This window comes from Stegodyphus dumicola, chromosome 1 (assembly GCF_044657685.1).
Source record: "Stegodyphus dumicola isolate Sdum_Otavi_A_Nest chromosome 1, ASM4465768v1".
Classification (NCBI taxonomy): domain Eukaryota; kingdom Metazoa; phylum Arthropoda; class Arachnida; order Araneae; family Eresidae; genus Stegodyphus; species Stegodyphus dumicola.
In genome coordinates this window covers 79,913,818-79,935,772 of record NC_140768.1, presented here as the reverse complement: position 1 = coordinate 79,935,772, position 21,955 = coordinate 79,913,818, and the positions used below count along the sequence as shown (strand labels likewise).

Genomic DNA, 21,955 nt, shown 5'->3' with positions numbered 1-21,955 from the left:
TTTTTGAACATTTATCAAACCTGGGATTTCAAATTTAACAAAGCATCTTAATTTTACAGTTTCAGTGTTGAGTAGTAAACAATAGTCAGTATTAATGAAGACTATCAATTCTTATCAAGATTAATAAACATATCATTGAATCTATCTGCACATGTTATTAGTGCGGCATAGTATATGTTAATGAAGAGATATCTACTGTAATTTCTTATATACATTTTTATTGAATCCATGTTTTTCCTTTCCATTTAAAATTTTCTGTTGATATGATTCTGTTACATGATTATGCTGTGCTAATCTAAAATATAACTGTTTTTTTAAAACTGAAAATAGAATTTTTATTAAGGGACATGAATTAAAATTTTACTTTCAGTTTTAGATAACCAGTTATATTTTAGATTAGTACAACATAATCATGTAACAGAACCATATAAAGAATAATATAATCATTTAATAATACAATCATATATAGTTAAAAGAATTTCAGAATTTTGGATTATGGTATTTACTGGAAAATATTTTTGTTCTAAAATTTGATATGGTATTATATTCGGGTATTTTAATATATGAAATTGCAGAATGAGTTGGAGCAGTTTAATTATCATATATATATTAGAATAATTACACTGTTTGAATACTAAATAATCCACATAGATAATTACTGAATAATTATTGCTACAATAAGAGCTAGGTATAATGAGGATTTATGTTCAGGACTACATCAACTATTTTGGTTACCAGTAATGTCTGAAAAGAATTTGGTAACAGTGTATTATTGTATTGCTCACGAACTAAATGTATTACTCTAGAACCATTCTATTTTGAAACCTTATGCAGATTATGTGAATTTTTGAAATCTGGCTTACAAAAAGAAATTTTAATCTTTATTGTTATTTAACTGATTATGGCAAAGCACAAAAGGGCTATTTCCCTAACAGTAAGGATGCCTTTATGGAGAAATATGTAACACATGGGTAAAGCCACAAAAAAGTCCCATTCAGCTAGCTTTCCAACCAGATTTAAGCTTGTGTCAAATTCCAGTTACATTTTTTAGAAAAGCTATATAATGATAAAATCATGTGTCTCATGTGTAAATCTGTATTCTCAACAAATACTAAGTATCAAGTTTGAGATCAGGTTTTTTTTCTGAGAGGTTCATGGCTTGGCAATTGCTCATACATAGGAATGGCATCAAACATTCTCAGCTTTGGAAGACTAGTAAATAGCCAGTATCTGCATTAGTGTAGTGCTTCATTTGAATTTTTCATTTTGAAGCTAATTTTAAGACAAAAATGTTTCTAATATAGTTTTCTGTTGCTATTTTTTAACTGCAAGCAAAGTAATCATTAACAACAAACAAGTAGTTATTTATGAAATGGCTCTTTAAATTTGGACACTTAAACCTACTGCCTCTGCAAGAAATTGTGTGTGCAAAATTGTATGTGCAAGTATATATTGGAGGCTATATGTTTAAATAACCTAGCCCTGGACAAAGCAGATTAATGGATGTCTACTGAACTATCTTAATAAATTTTTAAATAGTATGTTATGCATATAATAAAGATTTTCAAAAGAAAAATATTATACTAGTGCCAGCATTATACTTCATACAAGACGTTTTAAAAAATATTTTACTTAAAATAATTTTTATGAATAAGGAATGTTCTCTTCATAAATAAGTTCTTAAAAATTCTAGTTAACTTAAAAAACTGAAATTTGTAAAGGGCTGATGCAATGGATAACCCTACCAAATAATCTGTTAGCCAATATGTTATAGGTGTTATTTGTCTTTTCATATAGAGAAGGAGATATTCTATGCAAAGAATCATAAGTGGATTGCAATGAAATGTATACACTAAAATTGTAATTTAATTTGATTTCTGATAAAATTTTATCTGAAAGTTTTTTTTAAAAAAATTCAGACCAGTTATATTAATTTTGTATTTATTATAGTGTAGAAGGCAAATCACACCAAGAACAAGCAAGTCAGGGGAAAAATATAACTTCTGATGCTTTCCATGATGATATTTTGGACTGGTTTAATAAACAGGAGAAAGGCAAAAAAACCACATTGGTCTGAGCTTTCTGTTCCCAAAGGTAAATATTTATTTACAAAATATTAATGACATAATGTTTGAATGCATTTCTGAAATCCCTTATATTCTTTAAAATGGAGTTCCCAGATTTTTTACTCTTGGGCCGCACAAAGTCTGTGGCATCTTTCTGAATGCAAGCTACAAAATATCTTATACTAGTAATGAAATTATGTGTGGGGGCTAACAAATAAAATACTGTGTTTAAAGTCTAATTTTGATTTAACATCCTAAAATGCTATTTTTATCCCCGAAGTAGTGAATGATATGGTAGAAGTCTATTTCATTTCTTCAGCTGCTGTTTAGTAGACAGGCTAATAGATTTCTTAAAAGCAAGTTACTGATTTGTAGGTCTTAGATATTTTTTAATTGATTTGATTTAAAAAATTCCTCTCATAACTCATAACATCTGCACTTCTGAGGAAACTACATAGTATTATAATATTCAGAACTGTGTTTTGGAAGGAGAACAGAATTACAAAAATTCAAAAGGACTAATTTCCCTGTTTCAGTTTTTATTTCCTTAGTAATAAAAGAAATACAATTTTGGAATTCTTCATTAATGTCATTGTGATCATAATTTAGTTGATATTTGTATTTTTCATTCAAATAGTCTGATGAAGGCATAGAATGACTATAAGGCTGATGAAATCTCATTATAAATTCTTCAAATATTCTCTGCAGTCTTATATAGTCTTATGAAAATGAATTTTTGTTCTCAATTCATTTTCATAAGACTATTACAGTCAAAAGTTGTTACTGGGCACCCATAATCCGGAATGATTTATAATCCAGACCTCAAAGCTACAAACTTTCTGCGCATGCGCGTAAGACAGCTGCGCATATGCGTGTGCACATGCAAATAATACGTTTACACATGCGTGTTTAATGTATAACAGACGGTATAAACTAAAATTATCTAATTATCTATTTCAGTTAATGTTGCAGATTGCGTTGTTCCTTAATCTTCGAATTGGATCCGGCGTATTATTTTTTGCAGACTGTTAGAGAAATTTTATAAAAGTAAGCTAGGATCAACAAAGCGAAAGTATGTTTCGATGTCCATCAAACAAAAAGTGGAATTGCTGCAAAAAATGGATGAAGGCATATCCTTTCTTTCTCTAACCATTCCGAAATCTGTTTATTAATTTCATGTGGCTCTGTGGCCGGGGGGGGGGGACACTGCGGTGCGCAATGAATTGGAAGTTGATCTGTCAGCACTATCTTCAGGGCAGATGTTTTTATTTTATTTGGCTTATAATTCCTTACTAAATGTAGTATTTCATCTCAATGTGCTCCGTCTTTGATATGATTTAAATCATATTCCTCATCATTATAATTCGCTTCCAATAGTGAAGAAAGTGACACAGAGGATATTGAAAACGAAAAAATTTCGATTGACAAATTAGTCGGTATTCTCGACACAGCATTTATAGGACTTAAACAGCGGAACTTTGTAACTGAACATGTCTATAAACAGACTGTATGTCTGTTTATAGAATTAAAGAGAAAGTATTATCACATAAAATGAAGCAACTTAAACAACTTACATTGAAAGAAATGTTTAATAAAGTAAACAAATAAATATTAAGTTTTTTTTTTTTTTTTTGTAAATTTTGATACCCTTTAGTGTGTGTGATTATGGCAAAGCCTCGAGGGCTATCTGCCTAAGGGGAGGGATGCCTTCGTGGAGGACTTTCTAAGGGAAACTGGCTCGTATACACGTTACACATGGGGAAAACCACAAAAACGCCCATGCAGCCAGCCTGTCCGCGGGATTCGAACCTCGGACTGAACTACCAGTGTTCAGTGAATTTACCGTTTGGCCGCTGGTGGGCTGATACCCTTTAGATCATAATTGTTCTTTATTACATAAATTACAGTTTCATATTTTTAATTCCCCATGTGTAACGTGTATACGAGCCAGTTTCCCTTAGAAAGTCCTCCATGAAAGGCATCCCCCCCTTTAGGCAGATAGCTCTCGTGTGCTTTGCCATAATTAAATTAAATACACACATATTTTTAATTTTATAATTTCTGCATGCCATCTTATCAGATTTAAACTGATGATCTATAATCCGGAAAAATCGATAATCCGGAATCGCCGAAGTCCCGACGAATCTGGATTAACGACTGACTGTATTACTTTTTGATTTGTGAGTTATCATCAATTTTTCTTTCTGCCTTGACAATTCAAGACTACTCTCTGTAAAATATAGCATCCATCCAGGGCAGACTGTGTATCATCTTATACCTTGCATATAGTTGCAGATGATAGTGACTTACGTACGTATATATGGCTGTTTTGGAAAGATTTCCAGAAAATAATAATAATAAAAGAAAAAAAAATCTGAAAGGTTTCAGATTTTAAATTACGTTCAAAGGGGTGTTTTTTAAATATTTTGTCTGTTACTTTTATTTATTAAATATCATGTTCTTCACACTTAAACCATAAAATTCAGTTCAACAGCAATATTGCAAAATAATTTTAAATTGAACATAACTTTAGAACTTCCGATACACAGTCACTGGACAGACACTGGAGATAAAAATGTTTTTTCTATACAACATCGGCATTGCTCGCTTTGAAATCCTTGAGTTTGTTAATCAAAAATTCATTAAAGTTTTACAAAATATGCAATGGATAATAAAGCAAATTTCAAACAGTGCGATTACGTCATTCAAAATTTGATGGCTCTAGGTACCGTTGTTTTATCACAATGCGAGAAACATACATACATTTACACAGGTTCTTCATTATTTAATTTCTTATAATATAATACAGGGTAATAATATTTGATGGGAACAATTTGAAAAGTGAAACAGACATTCAGAATGATTCGACGCAAAATCACAAAACGAAAACAATAGTCCTCCAGGGACAAAGCCCCTTTGGACTAAAAATCAAATGTGTAATTACTGGCAACTGATAATTATAAATGAAATAGCATTTATAAATAAATTTATAATTATAGAATAAGAAAAAGGGTACTTTATTACTACCTTCTGATTCATATTTTGAGTTTTATATAGATTTCGTAGTAAGATAAAAATTAGTGTGTTTGATTTTGAGCTGTTAATTTCTTGCAAGTTTATTTCCTTTTGTTAAAAATTACTTTTGTTCCATTTTAAGTGATATTAATAACATTTCATTTATACACGAAAAAACATAGCTTAAATTTAAGAGTAAATAATGAATTGAAGCAATTTTTCTGGTGGATAATTCTTTTATAACTAAAAAAAACTAATATTTAATTCATGGGAAAAAATGCATGCATAAAACAACTAGATTGAATGAATAAATAAATTATAATAATAATTACAGAGATCAAAATTGTTAAGAGTCCAATTTTTTTTGCAATAATTTTCATTATTTAATATTTGTGCATCTCTCTAGAAATTTGCTTTACTTATTAGTAATTACATATTCCATATGCAAAATGCACAGCATGGAGTAAAATACACTCATGTCCATAAATTAAGGATAATTCGGAGTCATGTGGAAATCGAACTCTAAAGTAACTATATCACCTGTAAAATCACTACACACATCTTCAAAAATCATATGCAAATTTCAGGAAGTAACCAGATGACACCGATGGTACGTCACAATGACGAGAGTGTAAGAGAGTGATCTATAAGGAATACAGGCAAAGAAGTAAAATTGTCCGCAGGCACTTTATAAGCATTTCAGTGCAATAACTGAATAGTTATGACACAAACGATGCATATGGATGATTTTTTACGTGGTAGCATTATCGGCCGTCTGGAATGTGGGCGTACCCAACTGGAAGTATCACACGAACTTGGAATTGCCCAGAGTGTCATCTCCAGGCTTTGACAACGATTCCAAGATGACGGTAGTGTGAGTAGACGTTACAGTTACAACGCCGAATGAGGACAGGTATTTGGCAGTTACTGCCAAAAGAAACAGGCAGAGCACAGCCTCAGACCTGTCTCGTCAGCTCTCTTCAGCTACTGGTACGACAATTTCAAGGCAGACCGTGTACAGACGCTTAGGGCAGATTGGTTTATATGTTCGTAGACCTGTCAGATGCGTTCCACTTACTGCAACTCACTGTCGCCTGCGGTTAGTCTGGAGTAGAGAGCATGCATTGTGGATACCGCAACAGTGGGCTTGTGCGATGTTTTCCGACAAGTCCAAGTTTAGCTTGCAGTCTGATTCTCGCCGGGCTTTCATATGGAGAGCTCCAGGTACCCGTTACCACCAAGAAAACATCATTGAACGACACCGTTACGGTGGTGCAGGAGTGCTCGTTTGGGGTGGAATTGTTCTGGGTTCCAGAACTGACCTGCATGTTCAAATTGGAACCATGACAAGCGAAATCTATAGGGACATCATTCTGGAACAACATGTACGTTTGTTTCGTGGCGCCATGGGCGCACAATTTGTGTTTATGGATGACAACGCCCGTCCTCACTGTGCAAACATTGTAAGCAAATGCCTTCAATCGGAGGATATCACCCGTATGGAATGGCCAGCAGTCTCACCAGACTTGAATCCAGTAGAGCACGTGTGGGGCATGCTTGGCCAACAAGTTGCAGCCCCATCAACCTCCTCCTACATGTCTACCAGAACTTCGGAGAGCATTGCTTTTTGAGTGGTGTAATATCCCCCAAGATCAGATCGATAATTTGATACTCAGCATGCTCAGGCGTTGTACGGACTGTATTGCATTGTCTGGGAGACATACAATGTATTAACAATCACACCAGCCATGTAATATTGTTTTTTTGTAAATAGTTTTTTTTTTTTTTTTTTTTTTTTTAAATTTGCTCCAGGGAGAAAAATTGCTAATTTGTTTAATAATATCAAACATATAGCATCTTTTTTTTTGCTCTTTACCTTTTGTTTAATAAATAAGCTTTACAAATAAGTCAAATTTGTTTTGCTTCTAACTCCTCCTTTGCCTGATTTTGCATTATCCTTAATTTATGACATGAGTGTATTTTGTATTAGAGTATGTATTTTCCTAAGGTGATGTACTGATATTGTTTTGTGAAGCCTGGTTGAAATTTAAGTGAGGGATGGTTTAATACATTTTCTGCCAGGGTAGGTATTGAACCTTCACAAAAGAATAATGTAGAAACAATGTGTTAAATACTTCATGCACTGGCATATGATTAACTGTTACATGATACAGTACAAAGTCCGTAATCTAGATGTCCATTATCCGGAATGATCTATAATCCAGACCTCAAAGCCACAAATGTTTTTTTGGTATACTTTACGCGTGCGCGTAAAGACTACGCATACATTACGCGCCCTATACTTCCACGGTTGGTTCTGTACTCTTATTAGGTAGTAGCGCGTGCTTTATTTTGTGTGTTAGTACTTGAATAACCCTTATTCTTCATATCTGGAACACGGATTTTCTCATAAATTTTTAATTTCTCTTTGAATTCAGAAATAGTTTTACACCCATACAAATTAACTTTGTTACTATTCTGATTCGGTATCCCATTGATTACATAATCAAGAATTGATTAATCATCAACACAACCGGGACTGGCTATTTCAGTCATGGCAATTAAATATTCGGAAAGGGATTCACCAGGTTTTAAGTGTCGTTTAAGTCCACACATAGTCTAAATAAACTGCATTTTTTTCTACTTAGCACGTATTACTTGCGTAATCAGAACAGCTTGGCATAATGATATGTTTCTCTAACCATTCCGAAATCTGTTTATCAATTTCACGCTGCTCTGCGCGGGAGGGGAAACGTCGAGGCACGCAATGAACTGGAAGTTGATCTGTCAGCACTATCCTCATCTTCAGGGCAGATGTTTTTATTTTTTTTTAGCTTATAATTCCTTACTAAATGTAGTATTTCATCTCGATGTAATTCGTCTTGATATGATTTAAACCAATTTCCTCGTCATTATAAATATCACGAATACACATCAAATAGTTTTCTGGTTGCAATTTTCTAATTTTGAATATGCGTAATGTATGCTTTACGCATGAGCGCATTGAAAGAAATGTTTAATAAAGTAAGCAAATAAATATTAAGCTTTTTTTTTTGTAAAATTTGATACCCTTTAGATCATAATTGCTCTTTATTTCATAAATTACAGTTTCATATTTTTAATTGTATAATTTCTGCAAGCCATCTTACCAGATTTAAATTGATGATCTATAATTCGGAAAAACCCCTAATCCGGAATCCCGGAAGTCCTGACGAGTCCGGATTACAGACTTTGTATTGTACCACCATGCACCAGTACATGACTCAAAACATTTTTTAATTCTTTTAAATGCATATAATTCTCCCTTTCCTATTATTTGCAATTATTTCTTTTATTTTTTATCTCTACAACTTAAACTGAAATTTTCTAAAAATTAACCTACATGAATTTCTTTTATTCCTGACTTTTTATTTTGTAGTGTGTTTATATATAGTATAATTAGTAAAGAAATACAATGAGAAAAAATTTTAAAATTTCTAAATTTATTTAAAAAGGACTTGGAAGTAAAATCCTGCACTTTTGCTGCACAGAATAAAATTTAATTTAATAGAGAATATATTAATGAAAAGTTTTTTCATTTTTTACGGTTCTTACCAAACCAAAAGTTTTTACTATGACATTCTGTCATTTTATTTTGCTGAGCTGCCACACTGTAAGAAAATTTATGTCAATGGCAATCTCTTTTCTCAGTATCATACCAATACAGAAGCAGTTAGTAACATAACAGTAAATAACTGTTAATATAAGCTAATAACTGCTAATAACAACTCTGATAGTGCCATTTTGAAATCACCTTTGATTAAGATAAAATGTAAGTAAAATTTACAATAAATATTGGCCTATTAACATGTATGAAAGCCCTTTATTAGACTTATTTGTATATTTCTTTTATTTCATTTGCATCTTAATTTTTTCATCAATTTTTAATTTATTCCTTTTTTAAAGCATTGTTCTGTATGAATACTATTATTTTTACTATTTTTGAATTTAATTGTAATTAATTTTGCATCTTTATGTCAGAGAGTTATTTCCCATTTCTGGACTTCTTTTTTATTAAGATTTAAATTCAGATTTTATAAAATTGATTAGAAATTTTAAAATTGGAATAGGAATTTTGCTCAAAATGCCGAATGACAAAACACAATCCTTGTGAATTGGTGGTGGTTATAAGGAGAGATTCCAGTTCCTCTTAATGAGTCGGAAACTTTCTATGGAATCAACGATTGTCTTATTTTATTTCTTTAATTAAAGATTTTGATTACCTCTTCCAGTTTAATTAATTTCCACAATAATACACATTTGCTATCTAAATTTCACTTCATGTTACCTAGGAGATAATTTTTCATTAATATATTCTCTGTATAGTGTATAATTTGTACTATAAATGTCATGTGGTTTATACTCCTTTAGCATCCATATTTTATCCTGTTATCAGCCACACGATGTTCTGTTTTTCATTTTTTACTATGAATTTTTTTATGAACCATCTACCAACTGGTACAATATTCTTTTCTTGCACTTTAGGAAATTCCACAGCTTTTGTAATAAAAAGAGTGTTAATATGAATATTTACTAACTCTGAGCTTTACCGCTCTACAAAAGCAGTTTCAACATTTCCGAATTTTCTATCTGATATATGCTTCCTTATGACTTTTTATGTATTTATTCATCAATCACAGTTTTTAAAGTAAATTACAGAATTCTATTTAGGAAATTCCCAGTTTAAATGTTTTTCTTTGGTTCCATTTTCCAAGAGCATCATAATCTTTGAATAATCTTTTCCCTTTATTTAACTTTTTCTCTCTTTAGGCTTAAATCTTTCTACTTAAGCTTTTTTGACATGTTACAAATATGCACAAACCAAATTAAAAAGTACTTCTCCATTGATTTGTTCAAAATTCACGTTTTTAGCTAGAAAAAAGATTATACTTTGTGTATTAAGTCAAATTCTAATTTCATGCTTTCAGCCATAGCTTATACTTTCTTTACTTCTTTGTCCTTCAGACACCACTCCTTTTTCCATTCAAAGACTGATAATGTATGATGATGCAAGAAAGTATTTCCTTAAGTTTTCTAACAACTTCTTGTGCACTTTATGTGTGTGTATCATAACAGGATTGTGGAATGCCGAGGTTGCACTTCCAGACCTTATCAACTGGCATTCGAAAGGTACACCAAGGCTGATTTAAGCACCATCTCTTTTTTAACCCTGAGAAATTCTCACCTGTTTATAATGCATCTAGAGGAACTGCTTTTAAATCTTAAAGATCTTTACAAACAGTGTTTGCTAGGAACCCAGGAATGATAGAACCAAGACCCCTTGATAGAAAGTGGTGTTGGTAGATTTACAACACACTGGGCTGTAATTTCATTTAAAGCTGCTTGAAGAACTTCATAATTGAATGATAAATAAGCAGGTGCCTTCAGTAAATAAAATGGATGAACTACAGACACTTTGATAGGTATCAATAGGATATTCTTACACTGAAGAATCTAATTTTATTAACCAGGGAGTTTAATAAGTGGCAGTTACTGTATATTAAACATAACTTTCTCTACAGTTCAAAATTTTTCATTATTTCATATAAGTTATACTTATGAAAATATATTATGAATTTACAATTTATAGTTAATGTTAATTATCTTTAACATGCTTTACAGCTCTTCATTAATTAAAAAAAAAGTTAAACCTGCCAAATGTGCAATGTGACAAAGCCCTGTTTCAAAGGCAGCACAAGGACAAAATTGGCCAAGTCTGCATTTTATGCTAAGGAGATTTGTCTCTTCCAGATCTTCATATAAATGTAGTCTTATATAATGGAAATCAACAAGATGCATTTGTTATATTTTCTTTCATGGTTCTCCTATTGTGCAAAATAAGCGAAATGGAAGTATGTTTGTGAATCCTAATGAATGAGTTCTGTGATATAGTTTGTAACAATTATTGTTAAATGTCAGTACTTGTATTGATTATATGTTGCATATGAAGTATTGAAAAAGGATGTAATTTAGATGTTCATGGACATTTATTTTATTTTTTAAAAAATTATATTTTGTGATAATCAAATTATTTTCATGTAAAATTAAGTTTATTCTTTGGTATATATCATTGTATTCCTTTATAATTTCCAGATGATTTTTTTAAATCTCTTAAAATTTTATTATAGACAAGATTTTAATTTTCAAACCAACAAATTTAAATATATATATATACATATTTTTTTTTCCCCTGTGAAGCAACATTTCTACTTAAAACAATAGTTAATAAAGTATATATGTTGCTGTGTTGTATATTAATGATAGTTGATTTTTTTTTTGTTTAAAAAAAGTTACATATCAAAAGACATGTTAATTAATGTATATTATAGTGGCTTAATGATTCAGCAGTGTAGTAAAAAGTAGCTGTATATTATTCAATAAAATAAAATGCTTTCATATCTTATAATCAGTGCCTAATGTAAAAAATGTGTAAAAATTTAATAAATATTTATTATGATAAATTTGTATACTTTAATTTGGTTATTTTTATGTGAGAATTGGCAAAAAACAAATCATGAATTTGATTATCATTATGTGCACATCCTTTTGTAATTAAACTAGGGAAATAAATGAATAAAAAAATTCAGAACAGCTGGCATATAAATCTACTAGCATGTAATTTTATAAACAAAATTATAACTTAGTTGTAGAGGTTGCAGTTACAGGCAATTTTTGCCATTTTGAATATACAAAGACAGATTTCGGTAAGTGCACCATATTGTTAATATTGGATTTAAAACGTTTTCTTGCAAAAATTATATTTGATGAGGATAAATTTTTACTGTAAGTTTTAGATATAGATAAAAAAAGAGGATTTTTTAAAATGTGCTTATGCAAAATACCCTCAATATTTTACTTTAGATTTATTGAGAAAAATTTATTTTACTCCCTTTTATTATTACACAATAGAATGTACTTTGTGCGATTTTGTATATAATGTGAGTGGTGATTATGAACAAAATATATGAAATATAATTAAAATTTATCTCTTGAATTGTGTGTTCTACTTAACAGTTGTTTCATTTCACATTATTTGAAATATACATGAAAAGTATGATGTGTATTGGCATTATTATGAAATGCTTTTAATGACTCCCAAGTACTTAATAAGTGTTATTTTAAGAAATCATGTTTTTCATTCAGAAGGACTGTGGATATCAAAATAGGTTAATTTCATTTCAAAAGCATAATAATTATTGGGAGAACACAAGTTCTTTCCATAATTTTAACGAAAAGAATAAGTTAATTTTTTAATGAAATTTAAAGTTCAGATTATTAAATAATCAGACTGTTCTCATGAAAAATTTATTTAAAAATTATATATACTCATTACAGATATACTGCTCTCATCTAGGAAATGCAAAATTAAATTACATGACTGATTGGGACACAAACTTGAAGCTGAGGCCTTTTTGGAGGATAACAAGCATTTATTAAAGGGTGTTTGTTTGAATTTATTTATTTACGGAAAACAAAAAAGTTTGTTAAAAAAACTGTTACCTAAGATGTGGTATTACTAATTACGAACTCTATCTCAAATATTCTCACAGATTTTCATTTGAATTAATTCCTCCTGAAGACTAACTTAAGAGGACAGGGAGGGAAAGGAAAGGTGAAAATCAATGAAATATCTAGTGATGAAACATTACAATTGAAAACAAAAATGTAGGATGTTTATAGTGTGACCTTCACAACATTCTCAGAACATTTAACTGATTTGATTCTATCTTGAGTATTACATGTCATTTGCAATCCCCCAAACCATATGTTAGACATATATTGTTCCCTATGGAATAGCTACTAAATAACTTTTGCATTTAGGTTACTAGGACAAAATCCTGATATTTACTAGATGCCATCACATAATAAAGTACCAGGTAAAAGAATGAAATAAGATTGCATTTTCTGTTCTTATCATTTTAAGATCAAATACAAATCTAAACCAGCAGATGATGGTCTCAGAAGTGTGATCTCATAGCAAAATCCTTTTTAGCCTACTGAAATCTTTAAAATGATGAATAAATTTTATATACTATCAAAACAAATTCTATAGCATAAGTATGCGAGATCCCCTTAAATGCATGAAAGAAAATATGAAGGAAAACTAACTTTAATTTAGCTATAGTCCTAATTCCTCATTTTAATTGGACAGCGTATCTTTTTTTTATTTACATTATGGTAAGCATAACACCTATTCTCAGCAATTTTTTCAGCTTCTTCAGTTGGAAGGTATAGATCCTGATTTTTAATTAATGGATCATATGGTAATATATTATATATTAAATAAGATGGACATTTTGTTACAGAATGTAGCATATTGTATTCTTCAGTAACCTGAGGCAACAATTTTGCCCATGCAATATTACCTTAATAAGAATTTATTTGCATTTTAATCTAGTTATATTAATTTAACTCTTTCTACTTTGCCATTAATTTTTGGTCTGTTAGTAGTAGTTAATAATACTAACATTATAGTTTCTCAAAAAATGCTTAAATTTTGACGAAGCTGCATTTCTATCACTTAAAATTTTCTTTACGACTTGAATCTGAAAAATTTGTCTTAAACAATTTATGTATCAGTAGTTACACTTTTAGAAGCAAATGTCCACATTTACCAAGATCTATAATAATGCGAATATACCTTTTTGTAGAATTAATTATAATAATCTAAACTACCAACAGTATCAATAATTCAAAAGGTTCACTTATAAGTGATGGTGCTTGCATTAAACCAAATTTATTTGGTTTATTTTTTTCATTAAACTCACATACTTTACAATGTTTACAATAATTTTAGATATCTTATACTATTCCTGCCCAATAATATTGGTAAGATAGCAAATTTAGCATTGAAGATACACCAGTATGGCCAAATACAATATGTGCTTTTCAAGTAACTTATTAGAAGATATACTGGAATTATAATTTTGTACAAACTTTGTTTCTTTATATTTAAAGCATTATTTTTCTTATAATTAGAATTACAAACATTACTTAAATTTTGATCTTCAATTTCCTTTAATGATAATAAATTAGTTCGTGTACACAGGTGTTGACAAATAGGATTTGTATTATATCCTTAAAAAAATCAATTAGGAGTTAATTTTACATAACATTTTATTAACATTAACATGCAGAAAAATGATAAATAGAAAAATGGAATTACATTAAAAGTTTAGAGCATGAGTTCAAACAATAACATCTCACTTCTGCAGTTCGCGTGCGTTGAACTAAGTACTTTCTTCATATTGTCGGTAGAGAGCATTGCTGACGATATTCATATGTTACAAATTCATATTAACATATCACCTTCAACTTTAGTGGAAACTTTCTTATATTTTATTTCAAAATCATACATAGATAATTTTAAAGGCAATCGAAATAATCTACGAATAGAAGTTTTATATTCTTAAGACAAACTAAAGCCCTATGATCAGTACATGTACAGTAAAATTATTTCAATGCAAATAGTATTAGAATTTATCTAGTTATAGCATATACAATGGCTAAACATTCCACTTCATGATCGCATTTTTTTTTTTCTTCATAATATCTGATCTTTTGAGAATGGAAAGCTATAGAGTGTAAATTACCATCTCGGTGCTGTTGTTTTAAAACTTCACAAACAGCTTCTTTAGATGTACGTAGCGTATTCGGAAACTAAGTATCACTTCATTCTAGCGCTGTTGCAGCGCTGTGGTAGGCGTCCCGCGCATGCGCACTAGTCTTTCTTGTTCACTGACTTTCAATTGTCGCCATTTTGGTTGCTCTATGTTGTGTTTTCAGTTTGCTGTGCACATTCAAAATGTTTAAGACAATTAGTTCTCTCCCTGACTGTGAGATTCGTGCTGTGATTAAATTTTTGAACGCGAGGAATGTTAAACCGGCCGAAATTTATCATCAAGTGACAGAAGTTTACGGTGAATACGCGATAAGTGATGGAATGGTGAGAAAGTGGGTAAGAATGTTTAATGCAGGTCGAACAAATGTCCATGCCGAGGCTCGGAGTGGTCGGCCTTCTGTTGTCACCGATGATTTGGTAAGAAAAGTTGATGAAGCAATTCATGAGAACAGACGCTTCACAATGACAACTCTTTCAGAGGCATTTCCACAAATTTCACGTACTGTTTTGTTCGAAATTGTGTCTGACAGCTTGAATTATCGCAAACTGTGTTCCCGATGGGTTCCAAAAATGCTCACTGATGTTCACAAAACAAAGCGACTTGGTAGTGCCCTGACATTTCTCACGCGGTACAGTGATGAGGGAGAAAACTTTTTAAACCAAATTGTGACAGGTGATGAAACTTGGGTGTGTCATTTCACAACAGAATCGAAACAACAATCGATGGAGTGGAGACACTCATTCTCCGAAAAAACAAAAGTTCAAAGTGACAATGTCATCACAAAAAATAATGTGCACTGTCTTCTGGGATAGAAAAGGCATTTTGCTTATTGAATTTCTTCCCAGAGGTGAAACCATTAATGTGGCATGATAGCTCGGCCCCATACTGCCGGTGTCACTCAATCGTTAATTCGACAGTTTCATTGGGAGCAGTTCGATCACCCACCGTACCGCCCGGACTTGGCGCCGTCCGACTATCACTTGTTTCTGCACATGAAGCGCGAGCTTGGTGGCAAGCGCTTTGGATCTGATGATGATACGAAAATTGCTGTGGAGTCGTGGTTATCGAAACTGGTGGGAAATTTCTTTGATGATGGTATACAAAAACTGGTCACCCGCTATGACAAGTGTTTGAGCATTGGCGGAAAAATAGTTTAAGACATGTATTTTCATGTAAAAATAAAATTGGATTTGAAAAATTTTTTTTACTATTTTTTTTTTTTTTTTTCAAAACGGTATTTAGTTTCCAAAATACGCCTTGTATCTACAAATACAAAACGGATATTTTGGATTAAATAGTGTTAAAATAGTTCTCAAAATGAAAGCACCTTTTAAACTTTAGAAGGCTGTCTGACATCCAGTTGTCCATTTATATGGAGTATCTTTTTTCAGTAAATTTGTTACAGGGACTCTAATTTTTGCATAATTTGGAATATATTAATGCTTTCAAGAAATCTTTGTAATTCTTTTACATCTTTTGGAGGCTGTAATTTTTTAATAACTTCAGTATTCTCTTTACTGGGTTGATATTTTCCTGTTTGAACTTATATCCTATAAAATTTATTTTTTCTTTAGCGAAATTGCACTTTGAGTGTTTTAATTTGATATTTTCTTTTTCGCATATATCAAATAATAATTTAAAGGAGACTGAATTTGATATTTATTTTAAATAATTTGCCCAGATGTGTTTGGAAAACAGCTGGGGAATTTGTTTTGTTGAATTCATAAAGACCAAAATTGGTTGTAAATACTAATTTTTCTGTATCTTTTTCATTAATTTTATATGCCAATAACCAGATGTTAAATATAAGGCATAAACACTTTTGTATTTATTTATTAATTGGTACAAGTCTGGAATCTATTTTTGTAATGTTGTTAAGTTTCCTATCATCAATACATAATGTAGTTTTTGCATGTTCATCTCTCTTACAGGCTAAAGTTACAGTGGCAGCATAGGTGCTAGATGATGGTTTTGTAATACCTATTAAGCCACCGAAAGCAGTTACAGTTACGACTAAGATCAAAGGTTTGCTCGCAGTTAAAAGTATTACTTCCGAGAATGAAAAAATTGTAAAATAATGCTTTTAAATGTTTTCTACTATTTTACAGGCATTTAAATGGCAGTATATATTTACTGTTATGAAACATAATTACAAAAGAGATGTTAAGTATAAAATATATAGTTGAAGTTTACCAAAAAGAATTTAAATAAAGGAATTTTAACGATGAGTATATTGTTGGAATATCACACCCGAAAATTTTCGCGATTACACTTCGTACAAGCGGCTGAGCGGTAAAATCGCTGAACACTGGTAGTTCGGTCCAACTTTCTAATCCCGGCGAGTGGGCTGGCTGCATCATGTGTGTTTTCGTGGTTTTCCGCATGCAGTATCTTCTGCATGCATACGTTAATAAAGCAGGCACAGCAAATGTAAAATCGCTGTACACTGGTAGTTAGGTCCAACTTTCGAATACCATGAAGGCATCCATCCCCTGAAGTAATGGGCTTCAGCCCGCTCAGCTGGCGGGCTTGCCCGCTAGTCATATTTACTTTTTGCAATTATAAGCATTTAAGAATTCTTTTCAATTGGTCATTTTATAAGAATTTTCATACTTATTGTTTTCAACATTATTAAAACAGTTCTTTTCAATCTTAATATTTTCACATAAATATAAGAAATTATACTTAAAAGGTTTATTTAGACATAATCTTTGCTTATATTTCTCTTAAATTCATATACCTCATAATTAGTAAAATTTGATTGCAATTAAATAAAGAAGCACAAGATGAAGACAAATAGTAAATAATTTAAATCAGAATTTGCAACATAAAATATGATGTAATTTACTCACTCTTCCAAATTTGCCTATTATAGTGGCAGGAAGACTCTTAGATAAAAATAACAGCTTTATTGAAGTTTCTGTTTCCACAGTTTCAAAATTATTACTACTTATTTTCAGAAATTATATTAACCTGGCCAGGTAATTCAGAACAGCAAGAAAGTTATTATTTCCTACATCAAAATTAATTGAAAATTTTGTCAATTTTCAAGAAAAGTTTAATTTTGATAGAAAGGAAATGAATCCTTGAATACTGTGAATTTGGATATCCAGTGGTGGAGCTCCAGACCAGATTTTGACGCAAATAAGATCTAAGGTACAATGGTCTTGGAGTATTATATCTTGGATAATTAGAAATAAGAGTTTTGCCTAGAAACAGTAAATCTGGGCATATTACTGGTGCTTTCCGGTTCTTGAGATAAACTTGAAGTTGGAAAAAATTATCTTGCAAGGGAAATCAAATTTTGAAGCAAACTTATATTTTGGACAGATAGTTACATATAACTTTGTCAAACTTTGGGGTAAAACTCATCAGTTAAATGTGATACGGAACCTAAATTTAGTTTTGATGGAAATACTTATGTCTTTAAATTTATTGTAGGTAATTGAATCAAAGCCATAAAATGTAATATTTTCTGAACTAGGAAAGTAAATTCAAAATTTTTCTTTTAATACATTCTGTTTGAGTAACACCAGCTACAACTCAACTCTATTTAAGTTTTATGTTTTGAAAAATAAGCTCTATCGTTTTTGTAAATAAACTGCTTATAAATTTTGTACATATCTGCAATTAAAGTGTTTTTCCATATTAAATCCATAGTTATCTTTGAATCTTTAAAAATTCTGGCATCCATGCAACAGAACTATGGCTAATTTCAAATGGGAAAGAACACAACTATGGTGATATTTTATATGAAAAACAACTATGGCTATGGAAAGAACACAACTATGGCTAAATATGAAAGAAGTGGAAACTGTTCTAAAACATGAAGCAGTACGTAAGATTGATTTGATACCTGTATTTAACATTTTTAATCACAAAACTGACAGATTATTTCAATTAGATGAAAAAATTAAAAGTAATGTGGCTAGAAATGGAAAACTTTAATGAAGATGAATTTTCTAAGGATATGAATTTAATGGAGAGCTATCGAAATCAGTAGGTTGCTATGAAAACAAAAGTTGATTTAATGTTATCAACCAGTTGTAAATGAAACTAAGAGAAATTTCCATCTTCTTAAGTTAGAATTTAAATGTTTTGACAGTAATATTAAAAACTGTCTAAGATTCTGGGGTGCTACTTTGGTAGACGGTTGCACGGATTTTGGCAAGTTTTGGCCAAAATGGCAATTTTTCTTTTGGCGAGTAATACGACTTATGTTAAACCCATTGCTGGATAAGTTATTTATGGTAACCGATACTTTGTTGACATTTTATTTAAAAAATAATGTGTGTTATTATGCATAAATTCCGTGTTTTAAATATTATTTATGGCTTCAGCTCTCTGATTGGATGTAATCAGCTCTCTGATTGGTTATAGAATATTTGTGCATTAATGAGCTGTAATCAGCTCCCTGATAGGTTGCTGAAAATTTGTGCATTACCGTGCCATTTTAAAATTTAATTCATATCTTCGAATTCCTTCAAAAATGTCTCCTTCAAAGATGAATGTTGTTTTTGATAAGTACCAAGAATTTTTGGTTTCAGAATCAAAAAATTGTCCTTTGAGACCTTATTTTCGCCAGCCTGGCTTTCCTAATCAAAGATTTATTTATAAATTCTTACAAGGATCAGATGAAATTTATTTTAAATTTTTGGAGGAAACGTCGCTAATTGTTTCTTCAATAAAGTGCGAAAATGTAGATCACAGATGAAGACCGTTAGAACAGCCGATTCTGAGACGGCCGTATATGATATTGTGGTCATGTTGGAAGAAATAACCGCTGTAACGGTAAGAAAATTATTAGACATTCCTCCTTTTTTAACGACAATAAACTAATTGCTGTCATTTTAGCTCTAGTGTACGAAGCGTTCTTATTTACTTATTTTAAAGTATTTAATTTAAGTAATATTTTAATTTTTTAAACGTTGGTATGATGGTTTTTAATTCAATATTCAATTTACGTAACATTTTAATCCAATTAAACGTTGGCGCAATGTTTTAATAGGGGTATTTTTATTCTATTTCTATGCTATATGAAAGTAATAATTTAACCTTTCTTTAGTAATTTATACTCATAGTAAATGTATTTATTCTATATAATATATATATATATTATATTATATATAACGTATTTTAAAGTATTTAAATTTAATAATATTCTAATTCTTTTAAATGTTGGATTATGTTTTTTATTTCGATATTCAATTTCAGTAATATTTTAATCTAATTAAACGTTGGTACAATGTTTTTATAGCAGTGTTTTTATTCTCTTCTTTGCTATATGAAAGTAATAATAACCTTACTTTAGTATTTTATACTCATAGTAAATGTATTTATTTACACTTGCCTGCCATCTTAAAAAACGACATTTTCAACAAAAAAATTAATCCATTATTTCTAACGATATTTATATTTTTCTTAAGTTTCTAATACTTTACTATGCATAAAAACAGTGTTTTTCAAGATGGCTGACGTTTGTAGAAATCGCGCCAACGTAAATCGCCAAAAATCCGTGCAACCGTCTACCAAAGTAGCACCGATTCTGGGGACAATTTAAAAAAATTCATGATGATGATAGCATTGCTGCAGATATTGCGAAAGGTGGTTCTAATTCTAAATGAAGTGAAATATTTCAACAATCTACAAAAATAATCATTTTATTTACAAAGCAACTTTCGTTGCATCGAAGGTTCACTGCTAACTACGTCGCAAACTAAAAACTAACATTCCTTTTCAGAAGCGAAGCGCCCTCTAACTGCGATACATAAATCATTTGGGGGATTTTTCCACACTCCCCACCTGATAATTTTTGCAAAAATTATCACTATTTCAGCATACAAATAATAAAATATAAGAAAGCAACTTACATATCAAATACATTCAACTGATGTAAATATAAACTGCAAAAGGAAATTCTATAAAATAAACAAATATAGTTAACTGCATCAACTCAAATGTTACTCAATACGTAAATATTAATTCAAATTACAAACAGTAAATTATTAGTAATAACTAAACTAATTATCTAAAATTAATGTTAGTGAATATGAAATACAAGAAGTAAAATTAAAAGGTTACAAAATTAGTTCATTTTCAGTCTGATAGTTCAAGGGGGTATATCAATTGTACAGGTCTCTTAAGGTCCCCTTTTTTAGTTTTTACCACACATGATCGTACAAGACCATCACGTCCTTTAAAGACTTGAATTACTCGACCTAAATCCCAGAGGATTTAGTTGTTACTTCAAGTAAAACTATATCACCAATTTTAAGATTTTTCTTGGCTTCTGGTGTACCGAAGAAGTGAGCATTTCTTAACTCAAGAAGATACTGATTTTTCCATTTTTTCCAGAACTGTTTTATAAGTGTTTTCTGATATTCCTTTCGTTTTATTAGACTCTTTCTTGTTGGAGAGCTATTCAGGATCTCAGCAAAGTTGCATGTATATTCATCCTTATGTCCGATGAATAGAAAATTAGCCGCCGCAAGCGGTTCAGGTTCATGTAAATCGTTGTAAACATAGGTCAAAAGACGTCTATTCACAATATTTTCAACCTCTGTCAACACAGTCATAAATTCTTTAAAATTCAGTTGAGCTCTGCCTAATATCTTTTTCAACGGTTCCTTTATGATTTTCATAAGGCGTTCATAAAAAGCTCCCCGCCATGGAGCAAGCTCGACGATAAAGTTTCAAGTCAAACCTTCATTTGCTAGAAAATTTTGAAAGTCTGTACCTTTAATTATGCTGTAAAAATACTGTAAATCTTTGGCAGCATATTTGAAAGTTTTCGCGTTATCTGAATAAAAGGTGCGAGAGTTTTCTCTTCTCGAAATGAAACGTATGAGAGCCAAAATGAATTTGTTTGCAGACATATTGGAAACGAACTCTAGACGTAACAGCGCACGTAAACAATACGATGTATGATTTCTGAATGTCATTTCCAGGCTTTATGTAAACTGGACCTGTGAAATCCACGCCTGTAACATAGAAAGGTTGAGTTTCAACAATTCGGTCTTTAGGTAACTGAGCCGTCATTTGTTTCGCTGGTTTTACTGCATATTTCCGACAAATTAAACAGTTCCCTAAGACTTTCTTTAGCAACTGACGGCCTTTAGGAATCCAAAATTTCTGTCTTAGTTTAACTAAAGTTGCTGCAACTCCAGGATGCAGAACGTTATTATGTTCCCTTTTTGCAATTAATTCAGTAAA

The 21,955-nt window shown here is 30.9% G+C and overlaps 1 protein-coding gene and 1 long non-coding RNA gene across 10 annotated transcripts in view; one reads left to right on the top strand and one right to left on the bottom strand.

The window, feature by feature from the left end:
• Window positions 1–12,114, top strand: part of LOC118199634 (uncharacterized) — a 286,569-nt gene extending 274,455 nt beyond the window's left edge. For all 7 annotated transcript variants that reach the window (XM_085816829.1, XM_085816806.1, XM_085816802.1 and 4 more), the window contains exons 21-22: window positions 1,951–2,094; window positions 10,743–12,114. In XM_085816829.1, coding sequence (XP_085672955.1) covers window positions 1,951–2,077 — 127 coding nt within the window. In that variant the 3' untranslated portion in view covers window positions 2,078–2,094; window positions 10,743–12,114. The remainder of the gene's footprint in view (window positions 1–1,950; window positions 2,095–10,742) is intronic.
• LOC146999120 (uncharacterized) overlaps window positions 1–21,955 on the bottom strand; it is a 58,342-nt gene that overhangs the window by 7,682 nt on the left and 28,705 nt on the right. The window contains exon 4 of one of the 3 annotated variants that reach the window (XR_015041162.1): window positions 20,614–20,661. The exons of the other annotated variants lie outside the window; for them this stretch is intronic. This is a non-coding gene — a long non-coding RNA (uncharacterized LOC146999120). The remainder of the gene's footprint in view (window positions 1–20,613; window positions 20,662–21,955) is intronic. 3 annotated transcript variants of the gene reach the window in all.